This window comes from Malaclemys terrapin, chromosome 12 (assembly GCF_027887155.1).
Source record: "Malaclemys terrapin pileata isolate rMalTer1 chromosome 12, rMalTer1.hap1, whole genome shotgun sequence".
NCBI lineage: Eukaryota > Metazoa > Chordata > Testudines > Emydidae > Malaclemys > Malaclemys terrapin.
The window spans coordinates 9,257,421-9,275,735 of record NC_071516.1 but is presented as its reverse complement, the minus strand read 5'-3'; the positions used below and the strand labels follow the sequence as shown (position 1 = coordinate 9,275,735).

Genomic DNA, 18,315 nt, shown 5'->3' with positions numbered 1-18,315 from the left:
GATCTGATTATATATATATAGAGAGAGAGAGAGGGAGACTGTACATTGCAGTTTGTAGCTTGTTTCAGAGTTCCAACTCTTTTACTTGACTGTAATATGCCGAACAGTCAGATCAGCGAGAGATTACAGTTCTATCCAACTCCAGCAGAGGGATACATTTAAAATTTGTCTTTGTGTAAAAAATATTTTTTTATTATTCTGATAATGGAATTGTTACAGGTGTTTAAATTTTAGTTGAGCATCTATACATATCTCTCTCATAGGTAAATTGTTGAAGGGTTGGGCAAAAAAAATACATTTGTCTAAAGAATACCCACAGTGGGGTAATAGACTCTAGTTGAATGTAAAAGATAACGGTGACAAGGGAGAAATCCACTTGTGGAAATGGGGAACAGCTGTGTTTTAGATCGAATGAAACTGTATCAAATACTTTTAAAATGGCCTGCAGCTTCTTCCCTGGGGATGGAGATAAAGCACAAGAGCATTCCTGAAAGGTCAAAGAAACAGTTAAATCATTTCCTTGATGGTTATTAGAGATATAGAGCATGCGGCTGAAAATTAAATGTCTGAAACTCGTGTTTGATTGCTTTTTTTATCTGATATGCATGTTCTCTGTCTCTTGCCTCCTATTCTAGTGAAATTTAGTGACTGTCCTGGGAACAACGGAATTCGGTTCGAAACCAACAACTTGGACTTCAAAGTAAGGACAGATGGGACCATATATGCTGCCCACCAGGTGCAAATCCCCTTGAAGCAGACAGTGTTTATGGTAACTGCATGGGACCACCAAACCCTAGAGAGATGGGAGACAATGGTCAGATTACTGGTTGGGGAGAAAACACAGCACAATGGACACAAGGTAAAGGCCTTTAAGGCTATCTTTCCTTGATTAAAATTGCCTCTTGTGATGTTTCATAGAATCATAGAAATGTAGAGCTGGAACGGACCTCAAGAGGTCATCTAGGCCATCTCCATGCACTGAGGCAGGATTAAATATACCTAGACCTATTTCCTGTTATGTTGCCTATTTCTCAAAGAAGTTGCACATAGTATGAATGTGAACTACATGTATTGTACGACTGTATTTAAAGGGCAGGTTTTCAAATAGGTAGTGCCACAAGCCATGGCCAACATCTTGTGAACAATTCTTTAGCAGTATATTCTTCTGCTGACACATGTGCTTTCACTTAGTGTTACTAGAGAGGAGAATAAACTCCTCAGTTCATACTTTTATAGTCTTAAGTGATCACCTGGTTCTGATATACCGATATATAAAGAAGCTTTTTAGTCTATAGAATTTTTCCTACTAGAATTTCTTTGCTGTTTACAGTTAAGATTGTCCCTCCACTGGAAATAAAGCCTTCGAATGAATGAATAGCAATAAGACCCCGTGACCGACTGCCTTCCAGAACTTAAATGCAACCTTTTCTCAAAACACCCAGGGTCACATTTTGCTCTGGTGCAGTGATGTAAATCTGGAATAACACCACTGACTCTGTTTCCACTGCTGCAGCTGAGAGGGGAATTTGACCCATGAAGTTTTCGACAGTGATTTTATAATAATAAATGTCTTGCAATGAACAATCTGTCTGTCTCTAAAGTCCCATGGAAATGCAGCGTGCTCCCACAGTGAGGATCAAGAGAAAAGATTTTAGCTTGTTTTCTTTGAAGACAACAAGGGCTGGAGCATTGTTTCTGACTCATAAGCAACACTCTCTAGTTCCCTCAGTGGCCAAAAGGGCAACCAGGCACAACATGGCACCTTTGTGGCAGGCATTCAGTCTGCTGAGCATCAACGTCCCTTCTCCCTGGAGTTAAATAACCCAGGCCAGTTCCAAAGCCTTAGAAAAACCACCAATACATAAGGGAAATTTCATGAGATATCGCATCTCAAGTGTATTAGTTATTATATATTTAACATCATAGATGTGCATGGTGCCTAAAAAAGAAGGAACAGTCCCTGCCCTGCAGTCTGAGGGCTACGTCATGGACTTGAGGCTATGTCTACACTCTGAGTGAGGGGTGTGATTTCTCCTGCTTGTGTACGCATCCTCACACTAGCTCTCAGTGAGCTACTGAGCTAGGAGCAGAGGCATGGCTGAGCCGTATTGAATACATACCTACTGGTTTCACACATGGCTCAGCTGAGCCTCCACTGCCATTACCAGTGCTACTGCGGTGACACTGCTATTTACGCCTGCGCTAACTCAATGAGAGCTAGCGTGAGTAAGTGTACGTGAGCAAGGGACTCACAATCCTAGCTCGTAGTGTAGACGACAATGATACAGAGCCACCCCACCACAGGGACAGCTCAGAGAGGCCACAGTCCTTCTCCGTGCTTTATGACAGTGCCTCTACCTCCCCAAGTACACCCAGTCCTCTCTGGGCGGTCACAGTCCTGCTTCCTTCCCATCCTTTTTGGGACAGTTTTCACCTACAGGGAGACATGATAGAAAGCACTTAGATGGAGTTGTTTTCTGTAGCCACCCAGAACTTTTACAAGGCTTTGAGCCATGTACATATACCACCTGCTCCATCTTCTGCAGCATTGCTCTGTCTTGTACAAGACATAACTAAGCCCTGTACATTATATCAAAAGAATCCAGCTAGGCAAAAATTTTCAGAGAAAAATACAGATACACCTCAACGTCCCACGAATTTGTGTTGGTTTCACTGAATTGTTTCAGTTGAAAAAAAAAATAATCCTAAGAAATCAAACAGTTTCATTCTGACATTTTCCCTAATGATACATTTTAAATGGTTTGGTTCAAAATTACTTTTTCTTTCAAAAATGTCCTTTAATTTTATTTTAGAGAATCCAAACAAAAATATATAAAACTCTTGAAATCAAATCAAAATGTTTCATTTTGGAGATGCACAAATTTTGGTTTACTTTTTGATTCGTTAAAAATTCTGGAAAATTTCATTTTGTGTTTGAGCTTAAAAGCGATTTAAAAAAAGTCAGAGTTGCCAATGAATTGAAAAAAAAATCTATTCATCACAAAGCTCTGCAAAAGAAAGCCCATTTCTCTCTAACAGTGATTAAATATTGGGGAACAAAGTAATGCAGCCTCTGTACTACAGTTTCTTCTCACTCTGGGAAAACCCAGAGAATGCACATTTCTGCTTTAAGTAAAATATTTGACTGGAAATTCCTCTAATGTTAATATAAACTGAACTGTGGTTTAAGATAGAACGAGCCACAGCTTTTTAAAATTCATATCGTTCCTTTCTAAAAGCCTTATTAGTGTATAGTTTGAGGCTGAAAAATTGTGGAAAACAAGACTAATGACAAGGTCACAGACAGTTTTATTGTGCCACATCACAGGCATCTGACTTGTGTTTTCTTTAAATCCTTATGCTTTTTGTAAGCAAAATAAGACTTTATTTACCAAAGAAAAGAACAACATCATGAGATTATTTTCAAAGATAACAATGTGGTGCTAAAAACCAACAATATCCAGTTTCAGGCCACGACCCTAATATACAGCATTTCATGGCTTTTAAGGGAAAAGATTTGAAATGTATTTTTATAAGGTATAATACGACTCAAGCAAAAATGCTTTTACAAAAACTGTTTTAGGGACTTTTCCGATTCACCTGCAAGACTTCAAATAAATATCAATAATGTTTCCTGAGAACAACAAACCATTACCTGTGATCTGTGTTGCGGTATAGACCAGTGTTTCTCAACCTCTTTGATACTAGGGACTGGCTTGCTGCCTTCCTAAATTGTGTTAGGGAGATTTTAGGGACTGACGCCGATCTACGGACCAATTGTTGAGAAACACTGGTGTAGACCATCAAAATCATCCATTTTACTTTGGAAATCTGTGAGCGATTTTGTGTAGGTGATCTGTAGCTCCTGGATCATTAAAAATTGCTGGTATTAAGTCTCTTACCCAGCCCTCTACTATCAGAGCTTGCTGGCCTTTATTCCTAATACAGACATCCCCTTTGGGGCTGGTTAGCACTGACCTGTAACTCCTCATGCTCCTTGGGTATTGCAGACCAACTATGACTGACTCTTGCAGAGGTATGCTGGGCAAAATAGAAGTGTCATATTCCTCTGCTTCTCCGCCCCTTCCCACCCCCATCCCCACTCCCACCCCCACCCCACCCACCAGCATATTCATTGAAGGGGGAAACAAAATTTGGTTCAGAATTATCAATAAATTAAAATTCCATAAGGAAATTATTGGCCTACCTGGAGTGGGCACCATTCTGAAGTTAGCTTGTCCTAATGAAAAAAAACAGGAATACCTGTGGCACCTTAGAGACTAACAAATTTATTTGAGCATAAGCTTTCTTGGGCTAAAACCCCCTTCATCGGATGCATAGAATGGAACATATAGTAAGGAGATATATATATACATACAGAGAACATGAAAAGGTGGGGGTCCTAATGGTTACTACAGTGCAACCCTTATAGAGAGGAAGGTTGATCCAGTGGTTAGGGCACTAGCCTGAAACTGAGGAGACATAGGATCAGATCCCTGCTCTGCCATGCACTCTCTGGGTGTGGGCTCTTTGGCAAGCCACTTAAAATGGAGATAATAGCACGGCCCTACCTCTCTGTAGTGCAGGGCCGCCCGGGGGGGCAAATGGGGCAATTTGCCCCAGGCCCCGAGCCCTGCAGAGGCCCCCATGAGTATTCTATAGTATTGCAACTATTTTTTTATGGAAGAGGCCCCCGAAATTGCTTTGCCCCAGGCCCCCGGAATCCCCTGCTGTAGTGTTGTCAGGATGCATTCTTTAATGATTGGGAGGCTCTCAAATATTGTGACAACAGGGCCATAGATGGTGCTTAGACAGAAACATCATGGTGTTTGAGAAGCCTTCCCAATGGACAGCGTGCTGGTAGACGGCTGCTCTGCAGTGAGGCTGCCATTGGATTCAGAAGGGCACTGTGCTGTTGCTGCAGTCTACCTGCAAGCTGTTCACCGGAGAATTCGAGATTTTGTTATTATCCATGTATCTCAGGTCTGGTCTATACTACCCGCCTGAATCGGCGGGTAGAAATCGACCTCTCGGGGATCGATTTATCGCCTCCCGTCGGGACGCGACAATCGATCCCCGAATCGGCGCTCTAACTCCACCAGCAGAGGTGGTAGTAAGCGCCGCCGACAAAAAGCGGCAGAAGTCGATTTTGCCGCCGTCCTCACAACGGGGTAAGTCGGCTGCAATACGTCGAATTCAGCTACGCTATTCACGTAGCTGAATTTGCGTATCTTAAATCGACTCCCCGCTGTAGTGTAGATGTACCCTAAGTAACAGCAGCATGGTTGCGCTTGGTGAAAACTGACATTTTTAAAGCTGAGCAACGCTTACACTATGGCTCTGTTTCCTCTCATTTGTTTTACACCCATAAAATTTGCTAATTACCTTAGAGATAACATAACCTCATTCTTGAAGGATCGATAAGGAATGCTGCATAAACATGAGGTAACAGCTATTTATCCTAGGCATCTCTGGCCTGACAAATTTTCAGTGTTCACCACTGTAATACAAGGCTTTTAACTACAGAATCTAAGTTTCATTAGATTATGATAAAAGTCAGGGTAAGTATAAAACCCATTTTATGAGCCATAGAGAATTTTTTTTTCTTAGCAACTACTTGAAGATAAACTTTTTTCTGGTGAGTACAAGTGGTGTTAGTAACTGTAGGAACTTTTTTTTTTGTTCAGTCTTGCAGGAAACCTGATAGCAATTCAATTAGAAAATGCAAATGAGGTCACATATTTCCCACTGGAGTGCTGAATTACCCCAGAGGAAACTGAGCGATATTCTAGCATAACAGTAAATACCTAAGATAAAGTTTTTCACACTGTTCTCATCTGACTGGCTGTTGTTGCAATTGAAAGTGTCAATGGGACCTGTGGGTATAGTTTGCAAACAAGAAATTGTTGTTTATGGAACTAATATTAGGCCCTTATAGCTCACGTCAGCATTTATGAAAAGATAAACTTGAGTGGGATAATATTCTAGAAGAAAACAAAGTCAGCTTGCTGGCTTTACTTATCTGGAATTAGCTATGCATTGTTGGCTTTGCTAAGAACATGTACTATGTTTTTCTATCAAATGCATATTCAATTAACCAAATGCAAAGGATGAAAACTATATGCTTGTAAACAGTGATAGAGCTGAAGATATCAGTCTTCAGAATACCCCATGTTTCATATGTGCACACCCTGAAATCTTCCTAAAGACTATGGATGATTCTATATCCCTCTACTTCCTAGCCTTCCACACCTCCCCTTCCAGTCTATACAAAGTGCAGTTACTGAGATCCTCATTGCTGTCTATCATGCCAGTCCTCTCCACCCACTTCTTTGAAGTCAGTGGATCTATGTTGATTTTCACCAGCTGAGGATTTGGCCCATAAAGGGCAAGCTGAACTTTTCCCCCCCTTATACATATGTGCTGAAACCCATGAAATCAGTTGTGACAGACTGTTTTCTCTTCATTACTGTATTTAATTTTTCTGTAATTATCACTCTATACATTAATATTGATATCACGGAAACAGAGAAGAGAGTTCACAGCAGAAGGGGTTGGGGATACAAGAAGTGTTATGGCAACCCTTGTTGCTGTCAGTAACTTATCCAAGGAGAAATCTGTTTTTACTTCAGTTTTTCTCTTTGTAAATACTATTGTCTTCCTGCCCTGTCCTCCCCAGTTCTCAGAACTGAAGAGGGATTTTGTGAAGTCAATGGAAATTGTGCAACTAAAACCTTGCAAATACATGCATTTGCACCAGCACAAGCAAAAAAGTAGAGATATCGGTGCCTAAAAAATCAATACTCACGTAAGCCCTGCCTACGTTGTGCTACGTCCTATCTCATTTTGGCATTCTTTCAGGAACCAGATGTAGAATCAGCTGCTACACACCATGAACATGAAAATCTTGTGGAATCAGTGCCAATTGACTGTTAAGGCTATTTTCCCGAGTTACAGCCCTTACGTTATCATCTGTGGAGTTTTACCCTTGCTAGCTGTCTAAAGTGTTTTCCACCCCTTGGATCACATATATAAAAGATTGAAATACCTCAATAAGAAAGAAGAGATTTGTTCAGAATAGGGCTTGTTTACGCCGTTGCCAGCCAGGATGTGCCTTTGATGAGTCTGGGGGCAATGAAACACACTTTTCTCTGTTCTCTGGGTGGGGCGGGGGAGAATACAGGGGGAAGATCCCAAGCAGGAGAAGCGGGGGTAGCGCTATACACACTGCTGTATTTTCCCCTCCCGCTGGGCCGCAGAATGTGTATATAGGACATGGGGGAAATGCTGCTTCATTCTCTTTCCCTCCCTCCCATACCAGTCTCTTCCCCCATGCACAGGGGATGGGCTAACTCACACGGCAACAAGGTAATGAAACTTGTCCCGCCCACTCCTGCCATTGGATGGGGGCGGGTTTGAATCATGGAGATTGGCTGAGGGACATTCTGCCTCCCTAAAAATTCTCTCTTGTGCTTTCAGATGTATCCGATATCCATCTTTCTTTTCTTTCCTAAACTGGTTTACAGTGTTAAGAAGCTTTTGTACAGTGTTAAGAAGCATCTCCACAAAGATGATTGTATTTGCATTATTAGTTAGAGGGAACCAAATTTTCAAAAGCCTATCCAACCCGCCAGATGCATAATATGCACACGCACTTGTTGTGACTGCAGAATCCTACATTTGCATGCACAAGGCATTTGTGCACAGCACAAACAGTACATGCATACAGCCAGTTGCACGGTTTGGTCACATAAGCGCACTGGTTTCCTCATGCCAGTGATGGATTTGGCATGCATAATACATGTGTGCGCATTTTGCAGGGCACAATCTCCTCCGTTAAGGGAAGATGGCTCTGTTAGAATCTCGCTCAAACTTTTTCCTGTCTGTCAGCTGATGTGTTCTGGAAGTCTGTGTGACTTGCCAAATCTGACAATTTTTCTTACTAATTGACTCTAATGTGATCTGTTCTATACAGCCACACTGTTAACAGATTAAAAAAAGAAAGTAATAAATTTTTGCTTAACTAGCTGATTTAATTAAAAATGTTTTATACTGTAATTGTACGGTTTCTATAAACTGAGAGGTAATTTTGTTTAATGAGTTCCTAACCAAACATAACATTCTTGACTGTGTGTAGCCAGATTTGATAAAGGTCACAAATACTCAGATTCCACTGTTCGCTTTTGTAAATAGCAATGATCAAACAGCTTGATTTGGCACTTGAAATATCCGGGCTGGATTGGTTCCTCCTATTCCTGTTTGCCCCAGAAATTATTAATATAGTTTTAGGAGCAGAGGGGGATCTTCTCTGTATCTGAACACTGTACATTATCTTTAAAGTGGAAATACACTGCCAAAATCACGTCTTATTGTCAATTAGTGGCTTCTCTGCAACACATTAATTTAATGCCCCTGCTGAAGTACTGTGCACATTGGAGCATCGTGCTGCTAAAATGCCAGTTTTCAGAGCACTTTGACACAAATCATTCATGAATAGCAATTTATGCTTTGATGCTAATGGGACGTGACGTGAAGCTATCTTTGATTAAATTCACCACAGAGCTTACAACTATTTGTAAATATGGCTGATAAGTAGCCATAATAGACTTCCGATAGGAAAACAACAGAGAAAAACAGATTTTGGATTCCTCACCTGCACAGTTCCAACACAACAGCTTAAACTAAACTGACTGTAGTAAAAGAAGGTCTAAAATAAGAAGGGTCATCCGTCTACCACGTTTCCCCCCCTGCCTTCAACTTTGGCGAATTCAGCAATGACCTAAATACAAAAGAATCAATTACCCTAAAATAAATTCTCCTTTTGTTCTGAAAACCTTTCATTATGCTGCGTGACAACACAAAATGAAATCACTCTCTCTGCTAAAAGATCAAAAGTAGAAAAAAGGTGTATTTTGGAGAAAAGGGCCTTATTCTTCCTCTGCTACCATCACTGATGTCAGCAAACTGTTGTCTCCTCAGAACAGAATTCATGCACATGTTTATTCAGCACCATTCTCGTGTTCTCTTTGTTAAAGAACTTAGATATATTTTCATTGTTTTATTTTGTGGTTTGGTAAATAGCATTTTCTGCTGTCATTCCCATAGCTACCATGGAAACCAGCTAAAATGCTTCAGAATAAATACTTTTAAATAAATATGCTGGGAGGAAGGAAATGGTGCCACCTTTCAAAATGTGTATTGGTGTGCAGGAAGAAGAGATATATGTTGGAGGACTGGATTGAAGATTGTTCTCTAGAGACTTGTCATTTATTTTTAAAAAAATCTAACCTCAGTAAAATATTGGGTTTGACAATAAAAACAAAACAAAAAAACAGATTATTTATCTTCTGAAATGTGTCTGACCCAAAGCTATAAAGAGGCAATGAAAATAATAAGACTAACAAATCAGAAAAACACAAGCAAGTCATAAATAATATTGATATTTTGGAAATGAAAACACTTTTCCCTCTCCTCCCACCATGGTTATTGTTTATTCACGAAGCAAGAGTAATATATTTCAGCACTGAATGGGAAATGTTTCATTTCCAGGGCTGATTGCTATAAAATTAATAATCTTTAAAGAATACACTTTAAGACACAATATTATTTATATGCAGAGAATGGCGGCTTATTTACCCAAATGTTAGTGCGATCCAAAATGTTCAGCTAAGCAGGAACACAAAATATATTATATTATATTATGTAAATGGGATTGTGATACGCTCTGCTGGATAATAACTTCCAGATGTCTCTGTAGCCAGAGGCTGACAGATATCAAAGACAGGTTGGCTGGAAGGGGAGAGGTGCCAGCTGGCTGGACTGGTTACTGCTAAGTGTAGCGGAAGGTGAAAGCTGGTGTTACTTCACACACACTGATTTTATTTGTGGACAAGTGAAAAGATTGTGGTGCAGCTTTCTCTTTGCTATCTAAGATGGTAATTGTGGTTATTGGAATCCCTAATGCCATTCATCTTATGTGAGTTATTTTCTTCTTAGGTCTATTTTGTAAATGGGAGTTACACTTAGCACAACAGGCCACCCATTAAAGTTTGACAAGCCACAAACTAACAATAGCAAGTATTTAAACACAGCCGTCAGCCTAGTGGGTACTCCTGGCCTTTGCAGACAATGCAAAATGGAAATGAGGAATCTCTGAGTTCTTTAAGTCAGGAGATAGACAGGCAGAAGCCCAGTAAAGCCAGAGCTCCAAGGAACCTCTGGTGTTTTAAGAAGCATCATCTAAACTTGCTTAGACTTTGTCTACATTAGCACTTTTGTCAGTAAAAGTTTTGTCAGTCAGGGGTGTGAAAAAACACACCCCTGACCGACAAAACTTTCACTGACAAAAGCACAGGTGTGGATAGCGCAATGTCAGCAGGAGACACTCTGCTGCTGACATAGCTACCGCCGCTCGTTAGGGGTGGTTTAATTATGCCAGCAGGAGAGCTCTCTCCCACTGGCATAGAGTGGCCACACAGGAGACCTTACAGAGGCGCAGCTGCAGCTGTACAGTTGTCTCACTGTAATGTCCATAGTGTAGACAAATTAGTTTTAAAATCTGGAAGTCACCTAGAGTCTCGTCTACATGAGCATTAAATACCAGTGTTCAGAAGAACACCTAGTGTAGACAAGACTATACATCCACACTCATTTAAGTTCAAGGTGAGAATGAACCAGGAAACATGGGACCCAGACTTACTCCCATTGAAGTCAATAACAAAGCTCCAGTTATGGACTTCAATGAGACCAGGCGCTGACACATGGATTGTCCTGGGAACAAAAGGAGTTTGTCTAATATTAAAGATTGAAGGCAGGGACACTGCCTTCTGCATCTCATTCAGTTCTGAGCACCCTGTTAGCACGTAGGACTTTACCCAGTATCCATTGACGTCAATTGAAGGACACACATTGACTTCAATGGGCATTGGATCAAGCCCTTAACAAGTAACAGTATATTTTAAAAGTGAAAATATTGTGGGATAATTTCTAAACCTATTAACAGTAAATATGCTGCAAGGAAAACACAGAATGTAGAGGACATTTCCCCTTGTTACAAATGTAGGGCCAGATTCTGCCACCTTTATGCACTGTCACAGGCTGGCTGGCCCTTTAAGGGTTTAGCCTGTAATGGATCAACTATCTCCCCCACCCACACATATACACACATCTGCTGGAGGTCCAGGTAGCTCAACTTAGTTATCAGACTCAGGCGGGGGAGTGCTGGGGGCTTTCCATAAAGAGCTGGGTGAGCCCAGTTGGAAGTGGGGAGTTCTTATTTTCTAGGAACAGCCTGGAAGAAGGCTGAACTTCAGAATGGGGAGAAGAGCAGACAGGCTACTCCCAGAATGAACTGGGTCTGACTGGAGGCAGGAAACCTGATGAGCGGCACCTGCCTGAACTGCTTAGAAAGGGGAGGAGTATGCCAGCCCCTGGGTACTGGGGATGTTTCAGGCATAGGAACCTGTGATGAGGCATGGAAAGACTACAGCATTTGAGGTGTGTCTGTGAGGAAGAGGTGGCTGGGCTGAAGGTTTGGTTGTTTTCAGAGTTTTGGATGGACTTTAGTAACAGGCTCTGAGGCCCCACAAGGGGCTGGACACTGTAAAGTGGTCTGGTTGCAGGGCCAGGCCTCTCCTACAACTGAAGTAGGACAAAGCACCGTGGGGGAAACTGAGGCAAAAGTTGCTGCAGCGCTATCTGTGAACACAAGGGGGTGGGCTGGGATGGCAGCTTTGCTACACAAACACTCTGATTTTACTAGGACTGCTTGAAAAGTTAAGGGGCTACTCAGCGTAAGGATGTGGGACTCTGGCCCTTCCTTTAGAAGAGAAGGGGAACCATTGCTCCATTTTAAAATAACGGGAGCGCACAGTGAATACTGAAAATGTGATTTATTTATTTTTTTGTATTTGGCTTTTCAGGGGAAGAAATGTTACTTTATTAACAAAAAATTTACCTGTTTGATTATTTGTAGTGCAGTAGCTCTAGGAGCCCCAGTCATGGGCAAGGACTCCTTTATACAAACACAGAACAAAAAGATGGTCTCTGCCCAAAAGAACCTACTATCTAAATAATACAGATAACATTGCTAACGTCACAGTCCTTTCCAGAGCAGTTCTTAATAAATCTGCCCTGATACCTTTGTGCTAACTACACGTATGTACAGTTATTGCTGAAACGTGAATATTAAGGCACCAAATCACACTAATTCTGAATTTATAACAAATTTGCTTTCCAGCCTAGTCTGCCCTGCAACAGTTTTCCTTTGGCCCCATACTTTGTCTTCAGTGTCCTTTCTTTGACTCAAGGGCTTTGGTCCAACTCCAAGCTTTTGTTCCTACCTACTTCTCTGATTCATCAATGTCCCAAGGAAACAGGTGCCGTTACTGAATTACGGTGCCTCCTTTATTGCTTCCTTTAATCGACTAAGTGTTGCTGATGCCCTAATTTGACTGTTCAATGTACAGCGCTTGACCACACCACTACACATTTTAAATGCCACCTCATAACATCCAGGATGGAAAGAAACCACTGGCAGAAAGTAGAATTAGATTCCTGGTTTGGCATGTGTTTTCCTTCCTGTTGCAGAATGAGGTGCAGTGTAAATATAGTCCAGAGGACTCTCTTTTCATTGCTCGCATGGTCATGATACAGGGAATTCTCCTAAATCTGTCTGAAATGCACCAGGGGGTATCCCACTTATGCCAACCTGTTAGGGACCCTATAAACAGCTAAAATAGATCCAGTGATTACCGAGTAATGATCTGCAAAAGGCAAATGTCACACTGAGTTTGTATCCACTAAGTGTGTAGAGAAGCAGCAGGAGAAAAGATGATACTGTTGCAAATGTAGGCCCCAAAGTAAGTGGCACATTGTGCCTGTCCCTTATTCAATTGCCTGGGAGTAGGGAGAGTACAAGGTGACCATTTGCCTATATGCACCCCAAGCACAAAGGTTAGGGACATGCATAGTCCCTGCTTTTGGGGGAACACAGGGATTGCACGAGGTATACATCACTCCATAAAGGATGATAAAGTGGAGTGATGCCCCCACACATCCCATCCACGCTGAACCACAGAGCTGGTTGGTTGTAGGAGAGGCCCGCACGCTGAGGAGACAGCTCCTGAGGCAATGTCTCTCCCTGTGTTTATAGCTGTACAGCGTCCTCTGCCCTCAACATAATTTGGCCCTACATAAATAAAAGACAAGAGGGCCCAAATCTGCATTCCATTCTGGCCCTTTCTCCTGCTCCAGGGAATGTAGCAAGGGGAGGGAGTGTGGGTGGAATGCTGTTGCCTTGCAGCAGGTCCTGGTGTAGAGTAGCATAAATTCTGCTGATAGTACAAATAGCCACATTGCAGCCACCATCGCACCTTCCCCTCTTCCTGCAACAAATGCAGTTCAGGTAGAACAGAGAGCCAGGCTCAGAATATGGCCTGAAAGAAAATGAGGTGGGGGGAGATTAAAATGGAACTCTCAGTATTAAGAGAGTAGAAAGGAAGGATGGTCCAGTGGTTAGGTCATTAGCTTCAGCCTTTGGAGACCTGTGTTCAAGTTCCTCCTCAGGTACAGACTCCCTGCATGACATCAGGCAAGTCTCTCTGTCCCTTCGTTCTCCATAGGTAAAATGGGAGTAACAGAATCTCTACATGGATGTTGTGAGGATACATACACTACTGATCATGAGGTGCTCAGATACCATGACAATGAGGCCTGTGTAAATATCTAGATAGATAGATCATATATCTCCGAGCCCAAGGAGTAAGCTAAGCGAAAACTCTTTCACAGCGAAAAAATGAAATTGTGAGCTGGATTAGCAATTAGTATAATTAAGCTTCCATATTTACATTCCACATTTGAGTTGGGCATTAGATCCTTGCACGTTCAGAAGAACATGATAGATTGCTGGCGTTTATAATTGATCGTTGTTGCTATTCCTGAGAAATTCTTAGATATTTCAGTCAGAAGAATGAACAGGTCTGGCATTCATTCTCACCAGACTTTGTTACAACATTTGTCTCACAGTTTTTGAAACAGCAGAAAAACATGTTCAACTTATTTAAACAACACAAGAGAAATTAAGGCCGTTAGAACACATCAACAAATGAAGATGAAAAAGAGTTGTTGGGTTTTTATAAATAAGATTGTTGTTGTGAGGCCCTTTTTGAAATTCCGCATAGCAAATTCAGAGGCATGTCAACAATGTATTCTAATGTAGGAAAACATCATCAGGGCAACAAGGAAGCTAGTCACTGTCTAGTCACCTGCCAGCAAAGACTAAAAAGGCTGGTACTGCCTTGCCGAGCTGACACTAATTATTTCAGTATACACAGAGCTTTGGGATTCGTGTTAATTCTCAAGTCTGTCTTTAGTTCAGACGCGTTCCACTGTGTGAACTCAGCAGAGCACAAATTATTTGACCGTTCCTTCATAATCTGTCCCCACACTCACATGCCAATTATGTAAACTGATCCAAATACCTGCTCCTCAGAGGAACCCCGCTTGGGAACTGCAAACCAATTAAAAATTAAAAAAAAAAAAAGAAGTATAGACTTCCCCATAGCTAGCATCTGATAGGCCTATTCTAAAGACACACATTTCTGAATATTTTCTTTATTTAATACTGCCTCTTATCAGTGGTTTAGGGAAAGCATCTGTGGTGCTAAAGTAGAAGGGACCCTATCGGAAATATTGTACTTCATGAATGGTTTACTAGTGGTAATGTCAAAAGCACCTACTTTATCCTAAAACAGGGGTGGGCAACGTTTGGCACGCGGCTCACCAGGGTAAGCACCCTGGCAGGCCGGGCCAGTTTATTTACCTGCTGACGGGACAGGTTCGGCCAATCACGGTCCCCACTGGCCGTGGTTCGCCGTCCAGGGCCAATGGGGACAGCGGGAAGCCGCAGCCAGCACATCCCTCTCCCGTGCCGCTTCCTGCCGCCCCCATTGACCCGGGATGGCGAACCGCGGAGAGTGGGGGCCGCGATCGGCTGAACCTGCCATGTCAGCAGGTAAATAAACTGGCCCGGCCCACCAGAGTGCTTACCCTGGTGAGCCGCGTGCCAAACGTTGCTGACCCCTGTCCTAAAACATACTGGAAGTGCCTCCAAGAGCCATACTATTATGCTGTTTCCTTATTCATCACTTGCTAAAGTTAGTGCTCTTCCAAATGTATCCCAGTAGTGATCGGCAAAGTACTGATGCTACAATAGTGGTGGTGCTTTTGAGTAAAGGCATACAAAACCATGGCCATGTCAGGTCCTAAGGCTGATCACTATAGTTACCAGGATTAGTGTTAGAGTTGGTTGAAAATTTTCTCACGCTGAAATTTTTTGAAGGAAAATGGGCTAAATATTTTGAAAAATTAGCTCATCATTAAGGTTTGTGCTAAACATTTTTTCCAAATTTCTCTCAAATACATCAAACATCATTGAGGTCAGTGGGCATTTTGGGTGCACAAGGAATACAGCATCACAGCCAAGGTCAGTATCCACCCAGATTTTAAAATGGTAACCTATTTTTAGGCACTATTTGCATCATCCAAATTTGCACTCATATTTTTTAAGCCAGCAGTGACTTGCAGGTGCAAATCCAACTCACTGTGCACCTGTAAATCAAGTAGTGTGATGTCTAAATAATTTAATTTGCCCACATAATTAATTAATTATAATCTTTCCCTATATATCTTATTCCCTGCAGCATCCCACAGTGAGGAAAATTAAGTAAACCGATCAATGTAACTTTTGTGGCAGGAGTAAAATTATTGTGCTACTCAACACTAATGTGTAAATATATTCTGCGGCCCCAGTCCAACAAGGCACTTAAGCATTTGCTTAACTTTTTGCATGTAATTAGTCCCACTGAAGTCAGTGAGGCTGCTTATGTGCTTAAAGTTAAGCATGTGCATGTTTATAGGATTGGGCCTGAGTCAAGGATCGGCAACCTTTGGCCTGCGGGCCGGTTTGTTTACCTGCTGTGTCCGCAGGTTCAGCCGATCGCGGCTCCCACTGGCCGCAGTTCACTGCTCCAGGCCAATGGGGGCGGCGGGAAGCGGCACGGGCCGAGGGATGTGCTGGCCACCACTTCCCGCCGCCCCCATTGACCTGGAACAGCAAACTGCGGCCAGTGGGAGCTGCGATCGGCCAAACCTGCAGACGCGGCAGGTAAACAAACCGGCCCACCAGCGTGCTTACCCTGGCGGGCCGTGGGCCAAAGGTTGCCGACCCCTGTTATAGAAAATAGCTGGATGCACAAGATAACAAAGCTCTTTACTTTGTTTTCAAAACTCACACACTTTCCTGGCTCTAATAATTTTTCTACAATTTGATTTTTTGCAGAATGGCAAAAAGATTGAGAAGCTTGGGAAACTATCATTTTTGTCTCCACAAACATCCACATATGGACCCTCTGTGATTTTAATGAGAATTTGTAACGCTCAGGTGTGATTCCACCTACTTCACCAATGGCAATGGCATTTTCTGTAAAAATAAATAAATAAAAAGCCAATGTTTGCCGGGAGGAAAATCAGTAATTTTCCTAAATTGGCCAAATGCAAAATTCTTCAATCTTTATCTCAGCTACCTTTTGTCTTTACAAAAACCTGCAATAAAACAAAATACCCCTCACAAAACCTTGAGAACCTCCACACGCACTGAAAAAGAAAATGATTTACAGGCTGTGAAATATTACAACTTTTCGCATACACCTTCACTGAAGGCATATGTATATATTCCAAATCAAGTTCTGTTTAAAAAACGTTATTTTATGTACAGAATGAAGGATCTGTGATAATTAACCTTTTCAACACCAGAGCAGAAGAATTGTCTAGGCCTGATTAGTTAGGACAGGCAGCTTACTTCCACAAAACCATATACTAAAAGGTATTGGTACTCTCTTAAAGCCAATGAGCAGCTTAACGTTGTACAATGGAGTTAAAACATCCTTGTGGAGTTTTGTTATTTTTGTTTTTTTGTTTTCCCAGTAGATTATATTTACTCAAAAATTGCAGACTTCTTTATCCAAGACACTCATAAAGCTTTCTGCAATTGGTATAATGAAGACAATATATTCTGGAAAGCAGTTTGATTTGGTAATGACCATTCTATACATTATTGAAAATGAAGTGGCAGCAAAGATGCCAATAAAGTCTATTATGCCTCTGTGATGCAGAAATGTTTACTTCATTTTAATAACAATAATTTTTACAGCGACGCATTAACATTCCATGCAAGCAAGCATCACCGTGGCAATAGTCCCAAGGGGTGATTTTTTTTTTCCCACTTGGAAAGAATTAACTGCATCTTGCTTTCTTTTTCCGCCAAAACAGCAAAAAGGGAAGAAAAATGCATCTACAGATCTTGCACCGCAACCGAGTGACACATTAATACCGTGGCGCCAGCCCCAGAACTCTAACGGGCTGAGAAGGCAAAAGAGAGACTGGGTCATCCCACCAATCAATGTGCCAGAAAACTCAAGAGGGCCCTTCCCTCAGCAGCTGGTTAGGGTAAGTGCAACTATTGAAAGAATAATAATAATAATAATGTGGTTGGTCTGGTACAATAACAGGTGCACTCCAAGTCTGTAGCATGGGAGAACTGGCATCAAACACAGCCTCATTTCTCTCTCTTCCTGAGCCAACGTCTCTCCTGGAGGTAAAGCACTTACGATCTGAAGCAAATACAAGTCTTCCCTCCCCTCAAATCCAACTCAGATGGAGTTTAATCACCTCCTTCTAGCTAATCCTGGGGGGAGAAATTGGCTCCACTCTCCAAAATGGCAGGTTGCCAACCCTCTCAACTGGATAATGACTGCAGGTGTGAAGCCAGGAATGGTGACTCCTAAGTATGAAAGGGTGTTACATCCAGAGCATCCTTTCTCAACTATCAGTCAGAGTCAGGATCCAGATGTACATTTGCCTGCCTCAGAAGGGAATTGATGTAAAAAGCTATATGAAATCCTTCATTAACTAGCTCCGACACTACATGTTGCTCGTTTCTTCCCTTACTATGGTGTTCGTAAAGATCAGCTCATAGCCCCATGGGACATTATGTTGACATTTGGATGACAAAAATATGGACTACAGGATGCATTTGATTGCTGTTGATAAATGTAGCAAAATTACAAATGCATGTGACTGTTTGTTTTATGAGCTCTGATTTTGGTTTCCGGAAAGGAAAAATACTAGCTGTCAAAAAAAATGTAAATAAAATGAAGCCTCACTGACTGATATTTTATAATTCTTCCTTTAGAAGAAAATTGTGACATAATTGCAGAATTTAAGAACTAATTTTGAAAAAGCAGTGGTGTGTAATTT

At 41.7% G+C, this 18,315-nt stretch overlaps 1 protein-coding gene across 1 annotated transcript in view; it reads left to right on the top strand.

Moving 5' to 3' along the window:
* The window catches only part of CDH4 (cadherin 4), a 667,107-nt gene that overhangs the window by 412,514 nt on the left and 236,278 nt on the right, over nucleotides 1-18,315 (top strand). The window contains exons 3-4 of the mRNA XM_054046370.1: nucleotides 636-859; nucleotides 17,329-17,505. Of these exons, the coding sequence (XP_053902345.1) occupies nucleotides 636-859; nucleotides 17,329-17,505 (401 nt within the window). The remainder of the gene's footprint in view (nucleotides 1-635; nucleotides 860-17,328; nucleotides 17,506-18,315) is intronic.